This window comes from Thalia democratica, chromosome 1 (genome assembly GCF_965202585.1).
Source record: "Thalia democratica chromosome 1, ktThaDemo2.hap1.1, whole genome shotgun sequence".
Taxonomy (NCBI): domain Eukaryota; kingdom Metazoa; phylum Chordata; class Thaliacea; order Salpida; family Salpidae; genus Thalia; species Thalia democratica.
The window spans coordinates 60,073,142-60,094,256 of NC_139165.1; the positions used below are offsets into that span (position 1 = coordinate 60,073,142).

At 25.5% G+C, this 21,115-nt stretch overlaps 1 protein-coding gene across 1 annotated transcript in view; it reads right to left on the minus strand.

Annotated features, from left to right (window-relative positions):
• LOC145843427 (centrosomal protein CCDC61-like) overlaps positions 1–10,375 on the minus strand; it is a 48,188-nt gene extending 37,813 nt beyond the window's left edge. Inside the window, exons 1-3 of the mRNA XM_082950909.1 lie at positions 10,218–10,375; positions 6,930–7,012; positions 4,013–4,164 (exon numbers count right to left, since the gene is read on the minus strand). Coding sequence (XP_082807035.1) covers positions 4,013–4,164; positions 6,930–7,012; positions 10,218–10,374 — 392 coding nt within the window. The 5' untranslated portion in view covers position 10,375. The remainder of the gene's footprint in view (positions 1–4,012; positions 4,165–6,929; positions 7,013–10,217) is intronic.
• Positions 10,376–21,115: the final 10,740 nt, after the last annotated feature.

Sequence of the window (21,115 nt, forward strand, 5' to 3'; positions counted from 1 at the left end):
TGAAAAAGATAAATTTCAATTTATAAAACAAAATGTGATTTACAAACATAAAAAAACTGAAAACTTTTTTTTATCATTACTATGATTAAGTTATAAAAATAAAAAACTGTACAATTAAACATATTATAATAGAATTATATATATATAACATTATGAAAACCAGTTAAAATAATAGGAAACATTGCAAATATTTTAAATACCAAATTACAGCTTAATTTATAGACGATATTACTTTTTTGCTTTGGTGGGAGAAGCGTCTTAGTGGACTTTTTTTAAGTGACGATTATTGCACAGAATCGATCTTAAGGGCTTAAGGGCATAAGGGCGGGGAGGGGGGGGAGTTCTGTTTTCTATAAAGAAATTTTAGCTCTTTTTTAAGTATGAAACACTTTCATTAAAGAATATTTGGTCGAAAACTCAAAATTACGCTGAAAAGAAGAGGAATTGACTAAATGATGCCCCTCCCATATGGATCCTATTGTTGCCTCCGACTTTGACCAGCTATTTCTCAAAAAATATTTTGAATTTTTAAAATCTGTAAAAAGCATCTTGTCAAAATCCATAGTCAAAAACCTGACTTAATTCCAACAAATTTTTCCTAGTAAATATCTCAAGAAACTTTATTAAAATTAAAAAAAAATCAGATTAACTGCAAACTTCTGAGGGCAAATCTTTGTTAACGCTGTTGAATTTCTTGCTCTTGTAATAAGTTTCGATATTAGTGTACCTTGATAATCCAGAGAAACGAAAGTGTTTTGAAGTGTTTTTTAATCGTCTTTAAGGCGGCAGGGAGAACAATGACTGATAAAATTCTTTTTTATGCCTACTAACACTAGTAACTTCTGCTTTACAGTTTATAAAAGGTGTCTGCAGTAGCTTAATCAAAACATCAAAAAGTTTAACGAGTTTTTGTGTTCTTCAACTTTAGTAAAGTTTTGTTCAAATTGTTTAAAAAAGAATACATAATAAATAATTAAACACTCATTACAAAAACTTTTGGTTTAAGAAAGACAAAAAAATATTAACTCACTAAATTTTTTGGATGTTTGTGTCCAACAGTTAACTTCTAATTATAATCCATCTAATGTTAAATCAGAGGCATTATATCAACAATGGACATTTTTTTTACCAGCTAAGCAGTATTAAGATTTTTAACAGGCATATGGTAAAGCATTTCACCAGAGTTTCTTCTTCATACCACTTTAGAGTTTTAAAAAATTCAAAGACCTTTTTTTTCTCCACAGTGGGATGAAAAAAGAGGTCAAGCGGAATTTTTTTTTTTAGATTAGAAAATGAAACTAAATGTTATTAAAAGTTGTGTAAAGCTAGAGTTCTTCTTTTTAAAACTAAGTTATGTTTTTTATAAAGTTTATTGGAAAATAAGATAAGTTGTATACAATTTCAAATTTTAGAACATTTTAATTTCTATACATTACAAATTTTTCTAAGAATTAATGGTCATACAGCTCAAATTGCCACTAAGAAACCTCATGATTTTTTCCTAGGCTAGAACACAAAAATAGGGATGCTAAAAATGCCTAGTTATAAAGTTCTGACTGGTGGCAAATATTTTTTATTTGGATTTTGCGTGCAATTTTTAAAATTTTATTCAAGTTTTTTCTGAAAACATAGCAATTCTCAAATGCTTGAAGTATTTTAAAACTCTTTAAATGTGGTTTTTTTTTCTATTTTTCAGCTTGAAAATTACTGGTAATTCTTCTCTTTTTTTCTAATAGCTTGCAAAAGCTAGACAAAAATACCTAAACAATTATTCATAAGTACAGTTTAATCTTTTTTTTCTAAAAAAATTATATTGCGTCTATAATAAAATAAGAAAAATTATATAAAAACTTAATTTTGAGAACTTTATTCTAGAGAATTGTTATGTTTTCAGAAAAAACTTGAATAAAATTTTAAAAATCGCAGGCAAAATCCAAATAAAAATTTTTTTCAACCAGTCAGAAATTTCTCAATAAGAATTTTAGCATTCCTATTTATGTGCTCTAGTCTGGGAAAAATCATGAGGTTTCTTGGTGGCAATTTGAGCTGTATGACCATGTGATTCTTAGAAATATGTAATTTATAAAAATAAAATGTTCTAAAATTTGAAGTTGTATACAACTTATCTTGTTTTCCAATAAACATTATAATATATTTAAGAAAATGGTATAAGTATAAGTGATAACAAAGTATTCCAGGTATATTTGTTTAGTACTTCTGTGTTACTTAAAAAAAAACTATGAACAATTTTAACTAACTTTAAACTGAAAATTAGTAAAAACTGGACGCAATAAAACTTACATTACTTCTGGAATACTTAAAACAGAAATAAAACAAAACAAGTTTTAAAAAGGAAAGGGTTGCTAGAAGGTTTTTTTGAAAACTATTTTCAGGTTTTCTGAATTTTTTCAAAGATTTTAAAGTACAAGCTTTTTTGTCTGTTTTTAGTATAAATTAAACATAAGTAAAAACTGTCTTAATAGTATAAAAATATTGAAAACATACTAAAATGCTAGTCTGAATGAGTTTTATAATAAATAAAATTCCAAATGATACGAAAAAAAACTCAGTGTGTATATATTTTTTGCACCTAATCTAATTTCATCGTTTTACATGTAAAATTTGTTTAAAAATCCATATTTTTTAAGATTTTTTTTAAATTTAGATTTTGTTCAAAAATCAGGTTTTACTACAAATTTATCAAACTCGAGGATTCTTTTTTCTTTTAAGTCAAATTCCAGGCTTTTCCAGAGTAAATTTTTTGGCAACCCTGAAAGAAGAAACCTGGCCTAATTTAACTTTTTATAACACTAAGTTTGACTTTTTACTCCAGAAAAAAAAGTCAAAATCCACTTCTTAGAGTACTCTTGGTTATCTAAGTAGCTTATATATGGAAAAATAGTATAATAGCAAGCATTAAAAATAGTTTGCCCTCAGGAGTTTCTTTTTTATTTAGAATTAGTTTACTTTGGTTATGTTTATTAAGAAAATTTCTGAGAATGTAAGCAAAGTTTTTAGCTATGTACAGGGTTGTCAAATGTTTTTGACAAATTTTCTTAAAGTTTTTAAAATTTCTTCCAGGATTTTAATATTACACATTTTAAGGGTCTATTTTTAGTTTGCAATTAAGTTTAAGGTAAAAAAATGTGTTAAATAGTATAACGACATTGAAAAGATATCTAAAAGCTTCTTTAAATGGGTTAATAAAAAATATTTTTGATGATGACAAATTTTTTTTATCTACACAATATATTTTTGTGTCAAATACAAATTTTACTACTTCACATTTAACAGTTATTAAAAATTCCAGGTTTTTTAGCCTAAATTTTCAAATTCCAGGTTTTTTTTTGGCTAACCTGTATGTACGTATAAAGATGATGCTGTATAGTATAAAAATATTGAAAACGTACTAAAATGCTAGTCTGAATGAGTTTTATAATAAATAAAATTCTAAATGATACGAAAAAAGTGTACATTTCTACTCTTAAGATGAAGACAATTCACACGATAAAAAAAGTAGCTTTACCTATAAATTAATTGTCACCATGGTAGTGGTTACATAAAAAAGACGTCTTATAGGTTCTGTTTATTCAATTCAAAAGTATTTATAAGACTTAATAAAATAAGCCAAAATAGCCATGTTAGGCGCATTATAGAGTTATATATAATAAATAAAAAAATACGAATAAATAAGGTCACTTTGAAATTTATTTAGAAAATAGTGTCCACATAAACAAACAAAACAAACGAGCAGCCACTAATATTCAACAAATATTTTTTTAAATGGTCTACATACAAAGAATAAATTCGTGTGAAATTTTAAGTTCCTAGTTTTTTTTTATATTTAATTTTTCAGCATATTATGGCTTTTAAATATACGAAGCTTTCAATTATACTTTTTGAAAAGCTTTACTTAACAAGTATTTTAGGCATAAAGCACTAATCAAGTAACTACATCGCTGTGTAAATAATTATTACGACCTGAAAACCTTTTAATAAAAACGCTACAAACCTATCAAATTCAACAGAATATACAAGTATTAGATATCTTCTTTTTTCTTGCTGTTTTGATGCTTTAAGAACCTTTTTATCAGTAAACTTTTTACTCCTCAAATCTTGCAAATCACTGAATGTTAATAGGTCAAGTGTAACGGAATGAGAAGACTGAAGTAATAAAAGATGTTCAAATAGTTTGCATAAAACTAAATCTTAAACACTAGTTCAAAATATATTACAAATAGTTAGTAAACCTAAATATTTAATATTTTCTTATTATTTCTCAGCAAAATATTTAATGTATAAAATACTCTAGTCAAAATTTCATGCTGTTTGTATATCTTAGACAAATTCATATAATAAATTAAAAATTATAGTTTGCTTAACTCTTCTTATCTAATAAATCTAAGATACTTCGTTTTTATTTTTTAAATTAAAAAAATTATAGTTTGCTTACTTTAAGCAAGCTTAATTATCACTCCTGTGTTAGGTTTAAACAGTTGTTTTAACTAATTTTCTTGACTCAAATGTAAAGAAAATATAAAAGCGCTTTTGGCCAACTTTTTTTCAGTGCATAACTTATAAAAAAAAAATATTTTATCATTATTTATTTGCTTACTTTTAAGTTAAGTTTATCAATAATTGTATCTTACTTAATTCATGGTTGCCACAGATCAAGCTGAGAAAAATTTCCTGACTTTTTACTAAAATTTTCTTGACTTTTCTAAATCAAACTCTTAATTAAAACTTATTCTCAAGTACATAATCTAATACTTGAAACTATAAAAAGCATTCAACCTAATTTTAATACAGGTTAAAACAATAGTTTTTTCGCAGTATTCAATCATCAAACTTCCATTACATCACTTAAACCATATGTGTATGATTGATGTATTTGCAATAAACAGCTCTATCAGCAAAATACTTGTATTATACCTTACAAACACAGCTTGTCTGAAAAAAGACACAATTTTTTAGCATTTCATAACATAAATGTAACTAAATAAACGAAACGACATATAAGGAACTTTTACTATAAAAACCTTAAATTAATATCGAACTTTTACAACTAAAATCTTAAAACAATAACAAACTTTTACAATTAAAACCTTAAAACAATAAAGAACTTAATCAAACACAGTTTTTTTTTATATGTAATTAAATTTATTTTCTCTGTTTGTTTATTAGCACTTCAACCTATTCATCTGATGAAGATATTATTTCTTTCATCTAGTCCCCTCTCTCTTATAACTTATTTCAAAAATTTAAACAACTTAGATAAAACTCTATAGAGGTTAAGTATACACATCAACTTGTTACATAAAATACTAAACTAACTACATTATATAACTCAATTATTTACTTAAACAAAAAACACTTGGATTCCAAAATTATTCCAGATAAATCTTTATGTATATATTGCAGTTTCACTATGGAAGTGACCTTGCAACAGATCATCAATACTAAAAAACTTATAAAAACTGCTTGTTCAAGTAGGGTAGTTGTTCAATATGTTAATAGAAAAATTTTGCAGTTTTATAAAAGATATTTTATTAATTTATATCAGATGAAAGCATTGGAAATTAAACAATTTTGTAAATTTCTAGGAAAATTTTGCAATTTTAGTCTGACTTTAAAGGATTTTTAATTAAATTTTTACCATTTACAGGCTTTGGAATTTAAAGAAATTTGTAAATTTAAACTAAAAAAATCTGACTTTTTTTTAACTTTGTCAAATTTCCTGACTTTTCCTGACTTTTTTTCAAAAACCCCCATTTTCTACTGACTTTTCTTGACTTTTGTCATTTTTTTAGTTTTTCCTGACTTTTCCTCACCTTGTGGCAACCCTGTTAATCAAACTGAATCGAAACTAAAAAATATATATTGTAGTTAAAACACTTTAGTAGTTATCTACCAGATCCTAATTTAAAAAATAGATTTGGATCTTGCCGTATCCTAAATTTGGATCCAGTAGAATCATAAATTTTAAATAAGATCCAGATATGGCCGAATCCGGATCAAATTTATTGGAAAGACTTAGCTTTCCACGATCAGCTTCTTTCAGTTTTTTACTTAGATTATTGTGTTTTTGCTTAAAAAACTTATATACTTTTTAAACAAACTGAAATTTTTAAAAATCTTGTCTCTTTAAGTTTATTGTTCAGTTTAGAACTAAAAAATTAATATTCTGAAATAATAATATACACAGATTCTTTATCTAAACGCCATTAATTTACTAATGAACACAATGCTGAGGGTGTTTCAATTTGGACTTCAGCTGTCTTTTTCTCTTATGACATCATAATTTTTTTAAAGTTACATAAGTATGTATTAAAAAATCTAAATCTTACTCTCTTTTACCTATAAACATGAACAATAGTAGGCAGCTGAAACTCAAAGATCAAACTATTTCAAGAAATTTTCAAAATGTAAATCAAAATTTTAGAATGTTCCATGATTTTTCTAAAAAGTATTATATACCCTGCTTTATCCACTGTACTATAAAATTCCAATCATGGATTTCAGTGATTCTTAACTCTACCTATACATAAATAATATTTTCTATGTTCATTGAAGTCTTAAAAATTGTTTGTGACCACTAAAAGATCCTGACCACTAAAAAAATTTAAGTAACTTGAATAAAAAAAAATCGTTTTTTTATTAAGTTTAAAACGTTATTTTAAAATAATTTATAGTGTATCTTTTCTAGACTATGATCATTTTTTTAATTTTATAAATTTTTGCTGTAACGCAACTTTTTATACTGAAGAAAAAAAACAATTCAACCAGAAATAAAAACTTACAGACCATTACATCAAAAATACCTATATCTCATGACTTTTATTGATAACTTTGATAAAAGTCAAACTTCCTGGATTTATTACTTAAAAACAGCAACCATATATAATATTAAATTAAAAATCATTACTCACTTTTTTCAGTGCAGTTTCCAACATTGATAAAAATATAGAAAAATGCTTAAAATTTCCAGTTTTTCTAGTAAGTTCTTCTATATCTAAAAAGTATTTAAATATTTTTTTAAGTTATTATAATATTCTATATAATATATATATTTAAAATTTATAAATCATCCAAATACTTTTAATAATGCTAACTTTTATTTCTAAAACATAGTTCACTAAATTTAATCAAAATGTAGGTTAGTTAGAATTTTACAACTTGGTGGAAAATATATAGTATTAAAAACTTTAGTTTGTCATAAAAGATCTTAATGGAAAAAGTTTGTTGGAATATAATAAAAACAAAAACTTTATAGCACTTAATGTACTTAACTTTATGACAATTATTTGTTCTAATTGAAAAACTCAGTTCTACAGAGTCTTAAAATTTTAAGTACCACCAAAGATCTTTCTTACATCATGGACCTTCCTTTTGACATGGTAAAGAATATTACTAAATGTATATTAATACCTTGCTGTAAAGCTGCAGCAATGCATTACATAATTTAAATTTTTGTGATTACTTTCTTATTTAGCTTCAAAAAGTCTCACTCCCTGCATTTTTTTACAAATTTTAAAGTACAATAGGACTATTCCAGAAACTTTAAGCAGGTCACATAATCTTTAGCACAAATTTCTTACTTATGATTTAAGGAAAAAAATATATAAAAAATAGTTTATATAGAAATTTACTTTAATTTTAAATACATTTTTTGAGATAATTAACTTAAACTTTTAGGAAATGATCCTTGCAATATTTAAAAAATTATGTTAAAACAAAATTTAAAAAATTATTTTTAATATAACTTTATAACACAAATTAAACCAAAAAAATGTTTTTTTTTTGTTTTTTTGCCATAAAATTTATTAATTTGAAATTTTGTCACAACATAATTTTTTAAATAATGCAAGGAATATTTCCTAAAAGTTAAAGACAATTATCCCAAAAAAAAACGTAGGAGATAGATTTTTAGTGATATAGTCTTTTCTTGTCTTTTAGTTTGCTCATCACATAAGGAACCAAATGTAGTCTGACTTTGACTGGCGATATCTCAAAAACTACTTTGAATTGTTCAAATCTGAAAAAGCAGCTTTTAGCTTAGTTAATACTTAACAAAATAAGATCAAATTGTAAAAAATAGATTTATAACTCTGAATTATAGTGTCACTAGGAGCAAACAATAGATTTCTTGACAAAAGTTTGAAAAGCAGGTATAACTTTCAATCCAAAGAAGTTACTGTTCTGCCAGAAGTCAGTTGATCTTGCAGAATTCAGAATTTCAAATGAACACAAAGAGCCTTTGCCAAAGTACTTGGACTCCATTTGGAAATTCCTAACTCTAACGTTTGTCATAAATGTTGGTTTGGACTTTTAATCAAGTCTCAATCTATGTCCAACTCTGTGAAGTTGTGACATCTTTTAGAGACTTTCTCAGTCAAAAATGAAAATTTATAAATGACTGAAAATTTGAACCAAGCATTTATTGAATTGTAATGGGATACCAGTTTTACTTGCCCTTCTATTTGGTTGAATATTGAACAACATTAAATCAGTCAACCAGAAAGCAAGTTGTCTGCACAATTTTAGTAGATTTTTAAGATAGAGCTATATAAATCAGCCGCAGAGAGCAGAGGGAAATTGGAGACACAACAGTCCTGCAGCCAGATCCACTGTCAATATGTAGTTTCAAAGATTTACATTTATATAGTTTTTTTAATTTATTGTAAAGTTCTTTTTTAAACAATGTTATTTTCTTATAAGTGTTTTATGATTTAAAATTATATTAGTTAATTCTCATTTTAGACTAAACACTTCCTAAAACATCTGTTACTAAGATAAAATTTATTTGTTAAAGATTTTAATTCCATTTTAACTGCATTTAAAGTAAAGTCTTCATATTTTTACACTTTGCATGGTTCTTCATAATATACTACTATAAACTCAATTTGTTATGCCTAGTTTAAAAACGATAACATAAAGTATCATATAGTTAGACTTTTTGTTTTTATTTAATAATGGTCCTTTGTGTAGGTGTAATTATGTAATAACTATACGAGTTATTAAAGTAAATAACTTACATTTTACAGTATGTTACATATAAGGAAATGATTATTGTTTTAATAAGAAGCGTTGTACAAAATTTTGACCTTGGGAAACTGACATGTCTAAGACCTGACTGGTCAAAGCAAGGCTTGGGCTACTTTTTATGCAGATACACTGCAATTGTAATAGCCAGGGTTGCCAAATGTTTTTGGCAAGCTTTTTTTAGGTTTTCAAAATTTCTTCCAGTATTTTAAAGTTACACATTTAGGTTGTATTTTTAGTTTAAAATAAGTTTAAGGTAAGAAACTGTGTTAATCAGTATAATGATATTGAAAAGTATCTTAAAACTTATTTAAATGTGTTTTATAATAAATAAAAAATTTGGTGACGACAAAAAAAAAATTATCTAAATGATAAGTTTTTTGTGTCAAATCAAAATTTTGCTACTTAACATGTAAAAATTATTTAAAATTCCAGGCTTTTTAATGATTTAAGTTCAAAATTTTAAGTTGTTTTCAAAACTTCTCAAACTCGAGGTTTTTTTAGCCTAAATTGTCAAATTCCAGGTTTTTCCAAGATTCCAGGTTTGTTTTAGCAATTATGTACACTGGATATGATATCAACTTGGGAAAAGTGTCAAAACAGCAACTACACCTTTCCTTTTCAACAATTGTTATCACAGTTACCTGATCATCCTACAAGACCTTTTGAAAAGATATTTGCAGATTTTTCCAGTTTGCTAAAAACTATTTTCTAGTATTGGACAACAGATTGTCAGGCTTTCAGCAACTGTCAAGTATCAAGACAAGCACATTCTTACTCCTATAGTCCCCATTTTGTTAGTGACCAAAAGCTACAAACTAAACATAGTCACATCAAACTATTGGAGTTGGTCTGAGTTTTGGAAAAAAATAGTCAAAAATCTAAAAATACCTAAAAATATCAAAATAATAAAAAACCTACTTTAAAAAAGCAAATTTTTTAAGATTAAAAAAAGATTTGAGATCAAAAACAGCCTGAGGAAAATGAGATTTAGAAAAAATTTTAAGTAGCCTGAGTTTTGCAAAAAAAATCAAACAAGGCTGAGTTTATCAAAAATTTTAAACAAGTCTGATTTAGTTTAAGATTTATTTCAAATTAGTCTGAGTGTGTAGCATTAGTATAATTGTTATTTTCTTATGTTTAATATAATTTTTTTAAATAATAGTTATACTTACAACTTTTAGTAAAAGAAGATTCCCATTTATCTTCATTTATACTGTCAACAACACTAACAATAAGCTTATTTTCCTTAGTTGTTTTCACACAAATGTCGTATTGGACATCTTTGAATGCAAATTGACTGCATAATGTTTCAGGCTTATTAACTAACATTACCCACTGTTATAAAAATTTTAATAATTCTATTAACAGTTTTTAATGAAAGACTTATAAAAATAAAAGATGTTCACACTTTTACACTGTTAATTTATAGGTCATAAGTTATTTCTTAATTTATAATATAAATGAACTTTTCATATGTTAAATTACTTGTACATACTAGAAATATAATGACAAAGTTTGATCAGTACTACAATGTTCCAACTAATCTAAAGACAAATTCAGTGTTAGAAAACATAAGTCCAATATAATTATTTAAAAAAAAATTTATATACTAGATAGCCTAGATTATTAACAACATACTTTTAAAGTTAGTAAAACAGCTTTTTAATAGATTAAAACTACTTAAACTATACATTATTAATATTATTCAATCTTTTAAATAACTATTTGGGGTAAAAAACTCAAACAAAAAATATCAAAAAATAAATTGCTTTTTTATTGAAGTAAGATTTTTTTTTCAAAACACACTTTTCACATACAATTGTATTTAACTAAGCTAAAGAATACAATATTAACATATATTAAAGCTTGATAATAGATACCTCATAACTAGTTTGAATTAAAAATGTGAAATAAATAGTGTTTAGATAAAAATTTGGTAAAACTAAGTAAACCGAACTTTTCATGCATTAATAAGTAAATAGAAACTTAAGATGGTAAAAGCATATTACAATAAAGTAAATACACACAAGTTTCGAAATTATATAAACGTAAATAATAAAACTAAAAGGCTAAGAAAGCATTTGAAGTAAAGTATAATCATCAAAACTTTTTTAATGTACTTATTTAAAAGAAATGTAACCAAAGTATAAAATAATTAATTTTAAACAACAACACTACAATATGTTTACACCATTAAAAAACAGTACTTTAAGTATACTAAGTAAAAAATATAAAAATTAAATGAAACTATTTCAATAAAAAACAATATCAGTTTATACAAGTTAGTATTGTAAAGAAACTTTGTTACGTGTAGGTTTTTACAAAAAAAAGACTCTAAAACATTTGAATGGTAGCTTCTTTAAATAAACTAGGCAGAACTAATGACTTATAACTTAAATTATAAGGTTGAGATTTATTACACCTGCTATAATTACAACAAGGTGACAAATATGTCTGATGCATAAAATTGCATCAGACATATTTATTTGGCTCTGCTCTTACTTAGCTCTTGCTCTTAGATTTCTCTTAATCTAAACTTCATCAGTCAGAAGTCTAAATTGCATCAGTCAGAAATAGGTATTTCTTGACTGGCATTACATGACATTCTAAACAATGGAAATGCAAGACAATGGTAGTTTAATTAATTTAACATACAGTTTAAGTTATAATTTAACAAATAGGTTATGAATTACTAATTAAGGGCATAGGAGGGGTAAAACACATTTTTAACAATTTGATCTTATTTTATATAGTTTTTACTAAGCTACAAGATGCTTTTTACAGACTTAAAATTCAAAATAATTTTAAAGATATAGCCTATCAAAGTTGGAAGCTTCAATAAGTTCCTTCCTGAAATTTTAAGGTAGTTATCTCAAAAAACGTAGAAGATAGATTTTGAGTGAACTAGTTTGCGCCTCTCATAAGGACTTTATTGTTGCCTCAAACTTTGACCGCCTTTATCTCAAAAATTATTTTTAATTTTTCAAATCTGTAAAAAGCATTTTGTAGCAAAGTAAAAACTATATGGTATAAGATCAAATTGTGAAAAAAGTGTTTGATACACTTCATAAAATGATATGTAGTTTTAAGACAACTTTTTAAATGCTTTGTTCAGCTTTTTTCAGGTGCATAACTTATTTAAAAAATGTAACAGAATAAATTTCATTTTCTTTAAATTTATTTTAGTACTTTTGTAGTAAGGCTCATCAGAAATAGTTTCTTACTAAATTGGAATGAATACAAATTGATATAAAATCATACTGAAGTTTAAAGTTTTAAAATATAAAATGATGTAATAATCAAATGTTAAAAATTAAATAAGTGCTTATGCTAAATACATTTGGTATACTAATTAAACTCTTTAGAACTAAAAAAGTCTAAATAAACAAGCGATAAAGATTAAATAAAAACTATACTTAAAATAAAACTTAACAAGAAACTAATTACTTTAAAATTACTAATATAAGGATTTAAAAAGTCTAGTTTGGTATACAAACTTTTTCTGCTTACATAAACTGGGCCTTAAAGATTGAATACATAAGGCTTCCAGAATATGCAATTGAAAAGAGTTTTTCGCTCTCACTATGACTGAAATTTTATCCTGTTATGGTTTTTAAACACTCAGGATTGTCCAACAAATGTTGCCCAATCGCCAAGAAGTATTTTTTTGAGTACGGCCATCTCAGAACGGCCATCAAAATAGCTTTTCAAAACTTTTGGAACATGCTGATCAATTCTTCCATGAAACCTTTGAGATGTTTTTCCCACGTAGTCACTACCACAGTGACAACTAAATTTATAGATGATGTTACTTTTTTCATGGGTGGGAGAAACATCTTTGTAACTTCCACTTAAAGGTCGATCAGTATACACATACTAAAATAAATTTAAAGAAAATGAATTGTATTCTGTAAATATTTTTTTAAATGATTTTTATTGTGTATGATGTTATTATATGATATTTGTCGTGTGCCTGCCTTGACCACAACAAACTCTTTGTTTAAAAAAACTGGTGTACTAAATTTAAATGATGTGTATAGATTGCAAATTTGTAAGTTGATGTGTAATACTATAATAGGATTTGATGTAGACAGGGTTGCCACTTGTTTTTTTATATTTATTTCCAGGTTTTCCAAATTTCTTCCAGGTTTTTAAAAGTGAACATTTTTGGGTTTATTTTTAGTTTTAAATAAATTTTTATAAAAGAAACTGTGTTAAATAGTACAAAAACATTTAAAAGATGCTGTAAATTTACTTAAAATGTGTTTTTTAATAAAAAAATTTTTGATGATGACAAAAAATCTTAATACTATGTAAGATTTTTTGTGTCAAATCAAAATTTTACAACTGAAATGTTAAAATTATCAAAAATTCCAGGTTTTTCTAGGTTTTTTGATCAAAATTCCAGGTTTTTCTAGGTTTTTTTCAAAATTTCTCAAATTCCAGGTTTTTTCCGGTTATTTTTGCCCAAATTGTCAAATTCCAGGTTTTTCAAGATTTTTCCAGGTTTCCAGGTAAAGTGGCAACCCTGTATATGTTTTTTTTTTTATTAGAAATTATAGTAAAAGTTTAAATTTAGTACAAAACGTTTATTTTTTTATTTTTAGTTTGTTTATTTATTTAATATCTATATTACTTATTATACTTACTTATTTATTTTATTTTATTTTTTTTTTTAGTTTTGAACCAAGTTAATACTAAAAAAGTTGTAAAACACTTATTATTTTAATGATTTTAGTGTTAATGTATATATATTTTTTTTTTTCAATACAAATAGTTACTTTTTTTCCTACTTACAGTTTTTCTTTAATCTAGCTTGTTTTTTCTAGAACTAAATACTTTAAATTAGATATTGGTTTATCTGAGTTTGCAACAGCTGATTGTGTGTTCACACTGGTGGCAGTGATCACATGATTGGATTGTTGATGTGTTTTTTGTTGTAGCACCAGTGGATACTTACTTGGGGATTTGAGCTTCATCGTTTTCCCACACTTTGTGGTTTTTGATGTTGAGATTTTAGCCTTGTGAGTGTTTGCCAAATGGCGTGTCACCAAGGGTTTTGTTTTTTGAATAAAGGGTTAGGATTATTTTTTTATTTTTGGTTAGTTAAATTTTTTTGTTTTTTTTTAAACAGATTTAGTTTTATTTTTAATTGAAAAGTATTTTTTTTTTCTTAGTAAATATAAAAGATAGGGCAGGTGGAATAACACGTGATGAGCTGAAACTTATTTGCATGACCTTCAGAAAACGTTTATTGTTGTAGAGGGGAGAGTGGGTTTCTTCTGATGTTTTTCTACCTTAAAAATAATAAAATAAAAATTGTTATATACTTGCACAATTTTTATTAATTTTCCTTAGTTTGAAAACTACTGAACTTTTTTAACTATAAGTGTTTCAGTAGTGTAGTGGTTATCAAGTTTTTCTATACTAAATGATTTTTTTTTACTTTTACAACTTTTAAGTGAAAAAAACATCAGTACTTGCTTTTCATAGCTTATAAGTTAAAATTGTAAAAATATTTATCCAATCCAAAAAAAAATTAAATTTTTTTAATTTTTTATCAAAAATAGAATTTTTATATAAACGACAACTCAAATAATAGTTCCAGAAGAATAACTTTATAATCACCAGATTCATGAATTGATATAATTTTTAATTTAAATTGCAACGGTTTTTTTATTCCCTAAGTTGAAAAAACAATAATCTTAGTTATAATTTAGTGTGTATAAAAAACCTAAAATTAAATTACATATGTTAAAGCAAGATTAAATTTAGAAATATCGTTTTTCCATTTTATTGAAAAACACAATAAAATAATTTACTCAGAATAGCTTGTCATGTTATAAAATGTATACTTAAATGGTATTTAAGTTGTAAAATAAAACTTACCTAGAACGTCAATTTTGGTTTATTGATTTGCTTCGATTCGAATTATTAATAACTCTAAACTCATTTACAGTTTTGATATAAAATGTTGATCAATAATGCTCGAAAAAAAACTTAGAACTAAATACATACTTGATTAAAATAAAAATACATACTTTTTCAAACGCTCGAAACCTTTGACTTTAGAATCACTTTGGAGGTAATGAAGAGAGCACTGTCTAGCACTCTAGCTCTAGAGTAAGATGTGCTTAAGACGAGCTGCTATCTTTGCATATGCATTAAACCAAAAGGATTGTTTAAATAAGAGAAAAGAGTTTGTATTTTCTTGCCGATACAAAAAAAAATGCTACTCATATCAATAAAACTACCTAGTTTGTTGTTTTCGGTTTTGTAGATTATAATTATTAGTTTGAGCAAAGCTAGATTTTTTGCACAAAATTAAAGTACCTAATAGTGTATTTGCTTATTCCTATATATTTGAGTGTTATTTCAAAAATAATATTACTGATGATTGTAGCAATAAGCTCAAACAAAAGCTTTGTTTTGAATTTTATAATAAATTATTTATAAATATATACAACTTGTAAGAAAAGATGCAAGTATTATAAAAACAGAAAGAGATAAAAATTAACAACACTCTTTTCATATACAATCTGCATTAAAGAAAAATTGAATCAATGAGTTTCTAGAAAGTGGAAACACTATAAAAAAAAAATTACTAACTAATTGGAAAGAAAACAACGCTTATCAAACGTTCTAGACTAGAACATACTTTATTTAACTGTAGGTTTTTTAATTAACTTTTTCTTTGAACTTTATAGATGTTTTGTTGTGCTTCTTTAATTTTAATTTATAAAAAAAAAATATTAATCTTTTTTCTAGATACATACTTTAATTTACATTTAACTTAATAAATATAGACTATTTGCCAACCAAAAGGAGTATAAGGTTTTTATAAGTAACAAAATTTTAGGCATTTTGATTGTTTATTTTTAAGTTATATTAAATTTCAATTACGTCTAAAATTATTTTTCATGCATTAAAAAGCATGTATAAGTGCATAAGTATGTGCTACTTCACTCTTTAATTATTGTTAATCAATGTCAGTTTATACTACTTAAACCACGAAATAAACGGTAATAGATTTACGTGTTTTTGAACAGTGAGAAACATAAATAACAACTATAAACTATAAATAAATAAATGATTATAATTAATTTTTTGTTTTAATTTTCAACTTTAGATATTTTTGTAAATTATGCTTCTTACAGAAGTTTATTTTAAACACTGCTTAAATCTAAAAATAGTAAATGTTTTAATAAACTGCAGTATAAAATCGTGACATCTTATTTTTCGGCTCCTAGTATAAAGCTTTCTCTAGACATAACTTACGTGTAAAATTACTAGTTTAATAAAAGTAAAACTTCCTGAAGTAGACTAAAAAAAAACCGGTTTGTTATGAACAAAACACTGCCATACCAGGTTTACTGACTAGAAAAGTTGCCTAACTCTACTAATGAACATTCAAAAAGTGTAAAAAACTTATTTATTTATAATTTTAGAAGTCACTAAAACTTAAAACATCTAAAACTTAAACCTATAAAAATGTATGTGCTTTTCATGAAAAAAAGAAAGCAAAAATATTATGTATTTTCAATAGCATTAGGTTAACATGAATAAATGTTTCTCATACTACATTGTACACCAATTACAACGTTTAAAAGTATACTGATACTGTTAATTTGTTCATGCTCGTTAGCTTACTTCTGTCTTTTCAGGGAACGGTTTGTTATAGATTTAAGTTAGATTTCTTGTTTGTAGAAATACCATTCTCAAAAATAAAAACAACTGCTTGTTTCAAATAATTGGATCCGAATCTATTTTCGGATTTCATTTGTTAGTGATTTTTGTCCAAAATTACGGTAATTTTTTCAAAATTTATCAAACTCCAGGTTATTTTTACTATACTACTAAATTGTTTGGCAGTCCTAAGATAAGTTAAAACAAAATTTTTTAAGTTGAAATTTTTTAAATCATACCATAGATAAACTAAACACTTTAAAAACCAAGCTTTTGGGTTCGCGTCTTTACATTAATATAAAAATTAAGTATCTAATTTCTCTGATTACGATACATAAATACCTTACGCTTACACTTACCTAAAAAAAGAACATTTGTTGGCTAATACAACCCTTAGCAGTTTATTTTTTCAACCTCATTTTGTGTTAAGTTTTTCAGGTGTATAACTACCAGCTGCTTTAAAAAAGAACTAGGTGAGTTAATATAATAAATTTGTATACCAATTCAAAGCTGTCAGTAAGTTTATAAACAAAATCATCACAAAATTGAAAGACCTATACAACAGGGTGAATAAAAGGACCCACTTTACTCAGGTCTTACAAATTAAGGTAAAGGTAGTAAGTAAGTATTAAAAAAAAAAACAGACAGTCAGAACTACTTTTCTTAGAGTCAATATCTTCCCCCAAGAACTTTTTCTTTAATAATAATTTGTTGTTTCCTCGTAATTTACATAAATAATGTTAACTCCTCAATTAATTTGTCAAAGTGTGTCAAGGACTTTGTTTTGTCTTATTTTTATACTTCGTAAATATATAGTAAAATATAGAAAAATAATACATTACTATTTTGTTTAAGGAACTTGCAATGCAATTTTTCGTCATCCACAAAAAAAAAATCCACATAAGTTTAGTTTGCTGAAGATGAAACATAAGTACTCTTAACAAAAATAAAAAGCTTAGGAAAAGATTGAAATGTAGCTTTTTTAGAACATTTTAATAATAAAAACTTGCCGTAACTCGTTTTTGGCATACTTTCTCCAGGTTTTTGAAAGTACATCTTAATTTTGACCATTTTTAGTAGTAAATTAATCTAAAGTTAAAAAAAAAAATTCTTTTGATAGATAATGAATACTTGAACGATACAGAATAACTGTAACTAATTTTTTGTATGATTCTATTGCAACCTCTACTATTATTTTAAATCAATTTTTTCAAAGTTCTTCTCAAATTATTGTTCAAAAACCTTTATGTTCATGTATAACATAAATAGCCATACAATGTAGTTCAATTTTTTGTTACTTTTAATATGTAAATTTTAAAATATCATTTACGAAGCTATTTAATAAATTTTTAAAATTTGCAACAACTAATATAAAGTTAAATAAAAACAAGAACTGAGTACAAGATCTAAAAGAATTTTTTTAAACTATGAGTAATTAGAATTTAATAAAGTTACAATTCGTTTTGTATTTCTATTTGTTTCACTTCACACTAGTCTTTTACAACAGCTTATTGATGCAATTAAAATTGTATCATTGAAAAACTTTCTTTTACTCAGTAAAATACAATGAACTCTAACGAAAACAGCGAACGAAATATTGACTTATGTATCAATTTTTTGACTTTATGATTGAAATACAGTAGACTACCGCAAATTGAACCCGACCAAAAAGTGCATACTTAGCACGGGTAGTGCGTACTTTTTGACGACATATATAATATTAAATTTAATTGTTTGTTTTTTTTTTCTTACAACTAGCCACCAAATAATTAAGCCAAATAAACAAGTTTTTTTATTTTAAATAGCATTTGATACATAATTCTAATCTGCAAAAATTTTTAGTAGATTTTAAAATGATTAATTTTTCTATAAAAAGTTTCTACATAATGCTAGTCAAGCTAAGTTTAGTTTAGTTAATACATTTATTATAATTTTCCATTAGCTAAAAAGTGTTTAATTTTTTTTATTTGAAAGAAAAACGTTTCAGGACTGTTTTTGTAAGATAGTTTATATCGGTAGAATCTTTTGTAGTATAAATGCACAATGACAAGATGAAAAGATAAAAGCAAAGTATCATTTGATAATGCGAAACAAATCTACCAAAACGCTTTAAACAAAAGCAACTTCCATCATAAGCTCGAATATAATCCGACAATTGATAACAACAAAACAAAACACAGAAAAATAAAATGTATTTTTTACAACCAACCTTTTTGCGAATCAGTGAAAACCATATTCGGAAGTCTCTTTTTAAAACTGTTTGACAAACACTTCCCAAAATCAACAGAACTAAACAAAATCTTTAATAGAAGTTCCATCAAGATATCATATTGCTTTTCCCCAAACATAAAAGCAATAATAAGTGGACACAATAAAAAGCTCCTAAAAAAACTACCAGCCGAAGCTATGCAACTGCAAAAACAGAATGCAATGTCCAGTCATATGAACAAATATAAATTAGAAAATGTTGTCTACGAAGCAATCGTCTCATCTGAGAAAAATTGAAAAATGTCATAATTTGGATCAACCGGAAAATCTTTCAAGAACAGATTATACGAACATAGAGCATCATTTCCAAAACCCATGAAGAAGAAGCTCACCAACTGTACACAACTCGCCAACTACATGTGGAAATTATAAGAAAGAGGCAAAAAATACACTATTGAATGGAAAATACTCAGACAGACCAAAAGCATTTCAAACCAAATTTTATGTGCTCACTATGTAACCTAGAAAGACTGTTTATAGCAAACGCTAACCAATGAAAAATCCTAAACAAGAAAATGAATTGGTTACGCAATGCCCTCATTACCCTAAGGAATATTTTTAGTTTATTTTTAATCGCATTTCTTTAGTTTATTTTATTCTATTTAATTTAAGTGTTACATTATATTTATGTTTGTATTGTGTATATATTTTTGTTTTAGAGTTACAACCTTTTCGTAAAAAGACCATATCTGTTTTCTTAAAATCCCCTATAAATCTTAATATTTACATTTTTTAAGGCTTAATATATAAAATGCATAGTTAATAGATTATTAAAATATATAAAATGTATAGTTAATAGATTATTAAAACTAAACTTATCCATATTTCATTTTTAAATAATTTAACTTTAAAATTTAACTTTTGTAAACAACATACTAATTATAACTCATATTCTAATTTTTATTTTACTTTTATGTGTACTTTTATTTTCCAATTCATGACCCTGTATACTTTTGTTTTCAGCTTTTTTTAGCGTCTGATGAACTGCTCTGCAGGGAAACGGCGTAACGCAATAAAAGTTAAACAATAAATTTATATAACTCAAATCTCCCCACTAACGATTGATAATCTGTCTAGTTCTGCTTTTTACCAAAAAAATAATGATTTATACATGATTAACCAAGTAAAAACTACTTTGAAACTTATAAATTAGTTCAACAAAAAAAAAACTAAAAAAGTGAAAACTGTTTTTACATGTTTAACGTAAGTTTTGGACCATATTTTAAGATGGTTGCAAAAGTAAAAATGAATTAGCAATTTATGTTGCTGTCTAACACAGTGAACAAAGAAATTAAACCTATAACAAAGAAGCTGCTACTAGAATAATAAAAGAAGGTAGCATAATTTTCATTAGTATACTTCAATACAATTAGTTACGAATTTATAGAAAACTTTTAACTAGTAATCAATAACACTTTTTTCAGAAGAAAAAAATATAACTCAAATGCTTAGAAGTTTAATGCAAAACAGTAAAATAGGTATTGACTGACCTACTAATATTTTAACTAAAAAAAAACTGGTTTATCAAAGCTTAAGAGAAAATTTAGCTTTAACTTATAAATTATAAATTGATATCTTACATTAGTTAAGTACTGCACTTTAAGATGACTGCAAAGTTATTAAGTAAATGGAGTTAAATGACTTATATCTAGTAATCTCCAGATATTAGTTAAAAAAAAGATCCAGTACCAGTAGGATCCTAGCTGATGTTTGACTGGATCCAGTTAGTTTGGATGGTTTTATTTAACTAAACTGTTTGTTGTAAACAAACAGGTACATACAAATTAGAGTAAAATATTGAATTAATAATTTAAGTTTCTTGCAGGTTTGTTTTTCTACTAGCTCTATTATTTAGTTCTATTTATAAACAACTAATTTAAACCCGAAAATATTCTTACAGCTGATGAAGGAAACTTGTTAGCCTCCTTAATGAACTGCTAAATCCTTTTCACATAGTAATGCAGCAGTGTAGTAAAAATAAAGCGTTGCTGTCTAGTGTAATCCTTTATGCAGCAATACTAAAAAGGTTTTTCAATCTTAAAGCTATTAGTCCACTAGGTCAAAGAAGTTATAGAACCTTAGAAGAAAATATAGAAGAGGCTTTCGAAAGAAGGTT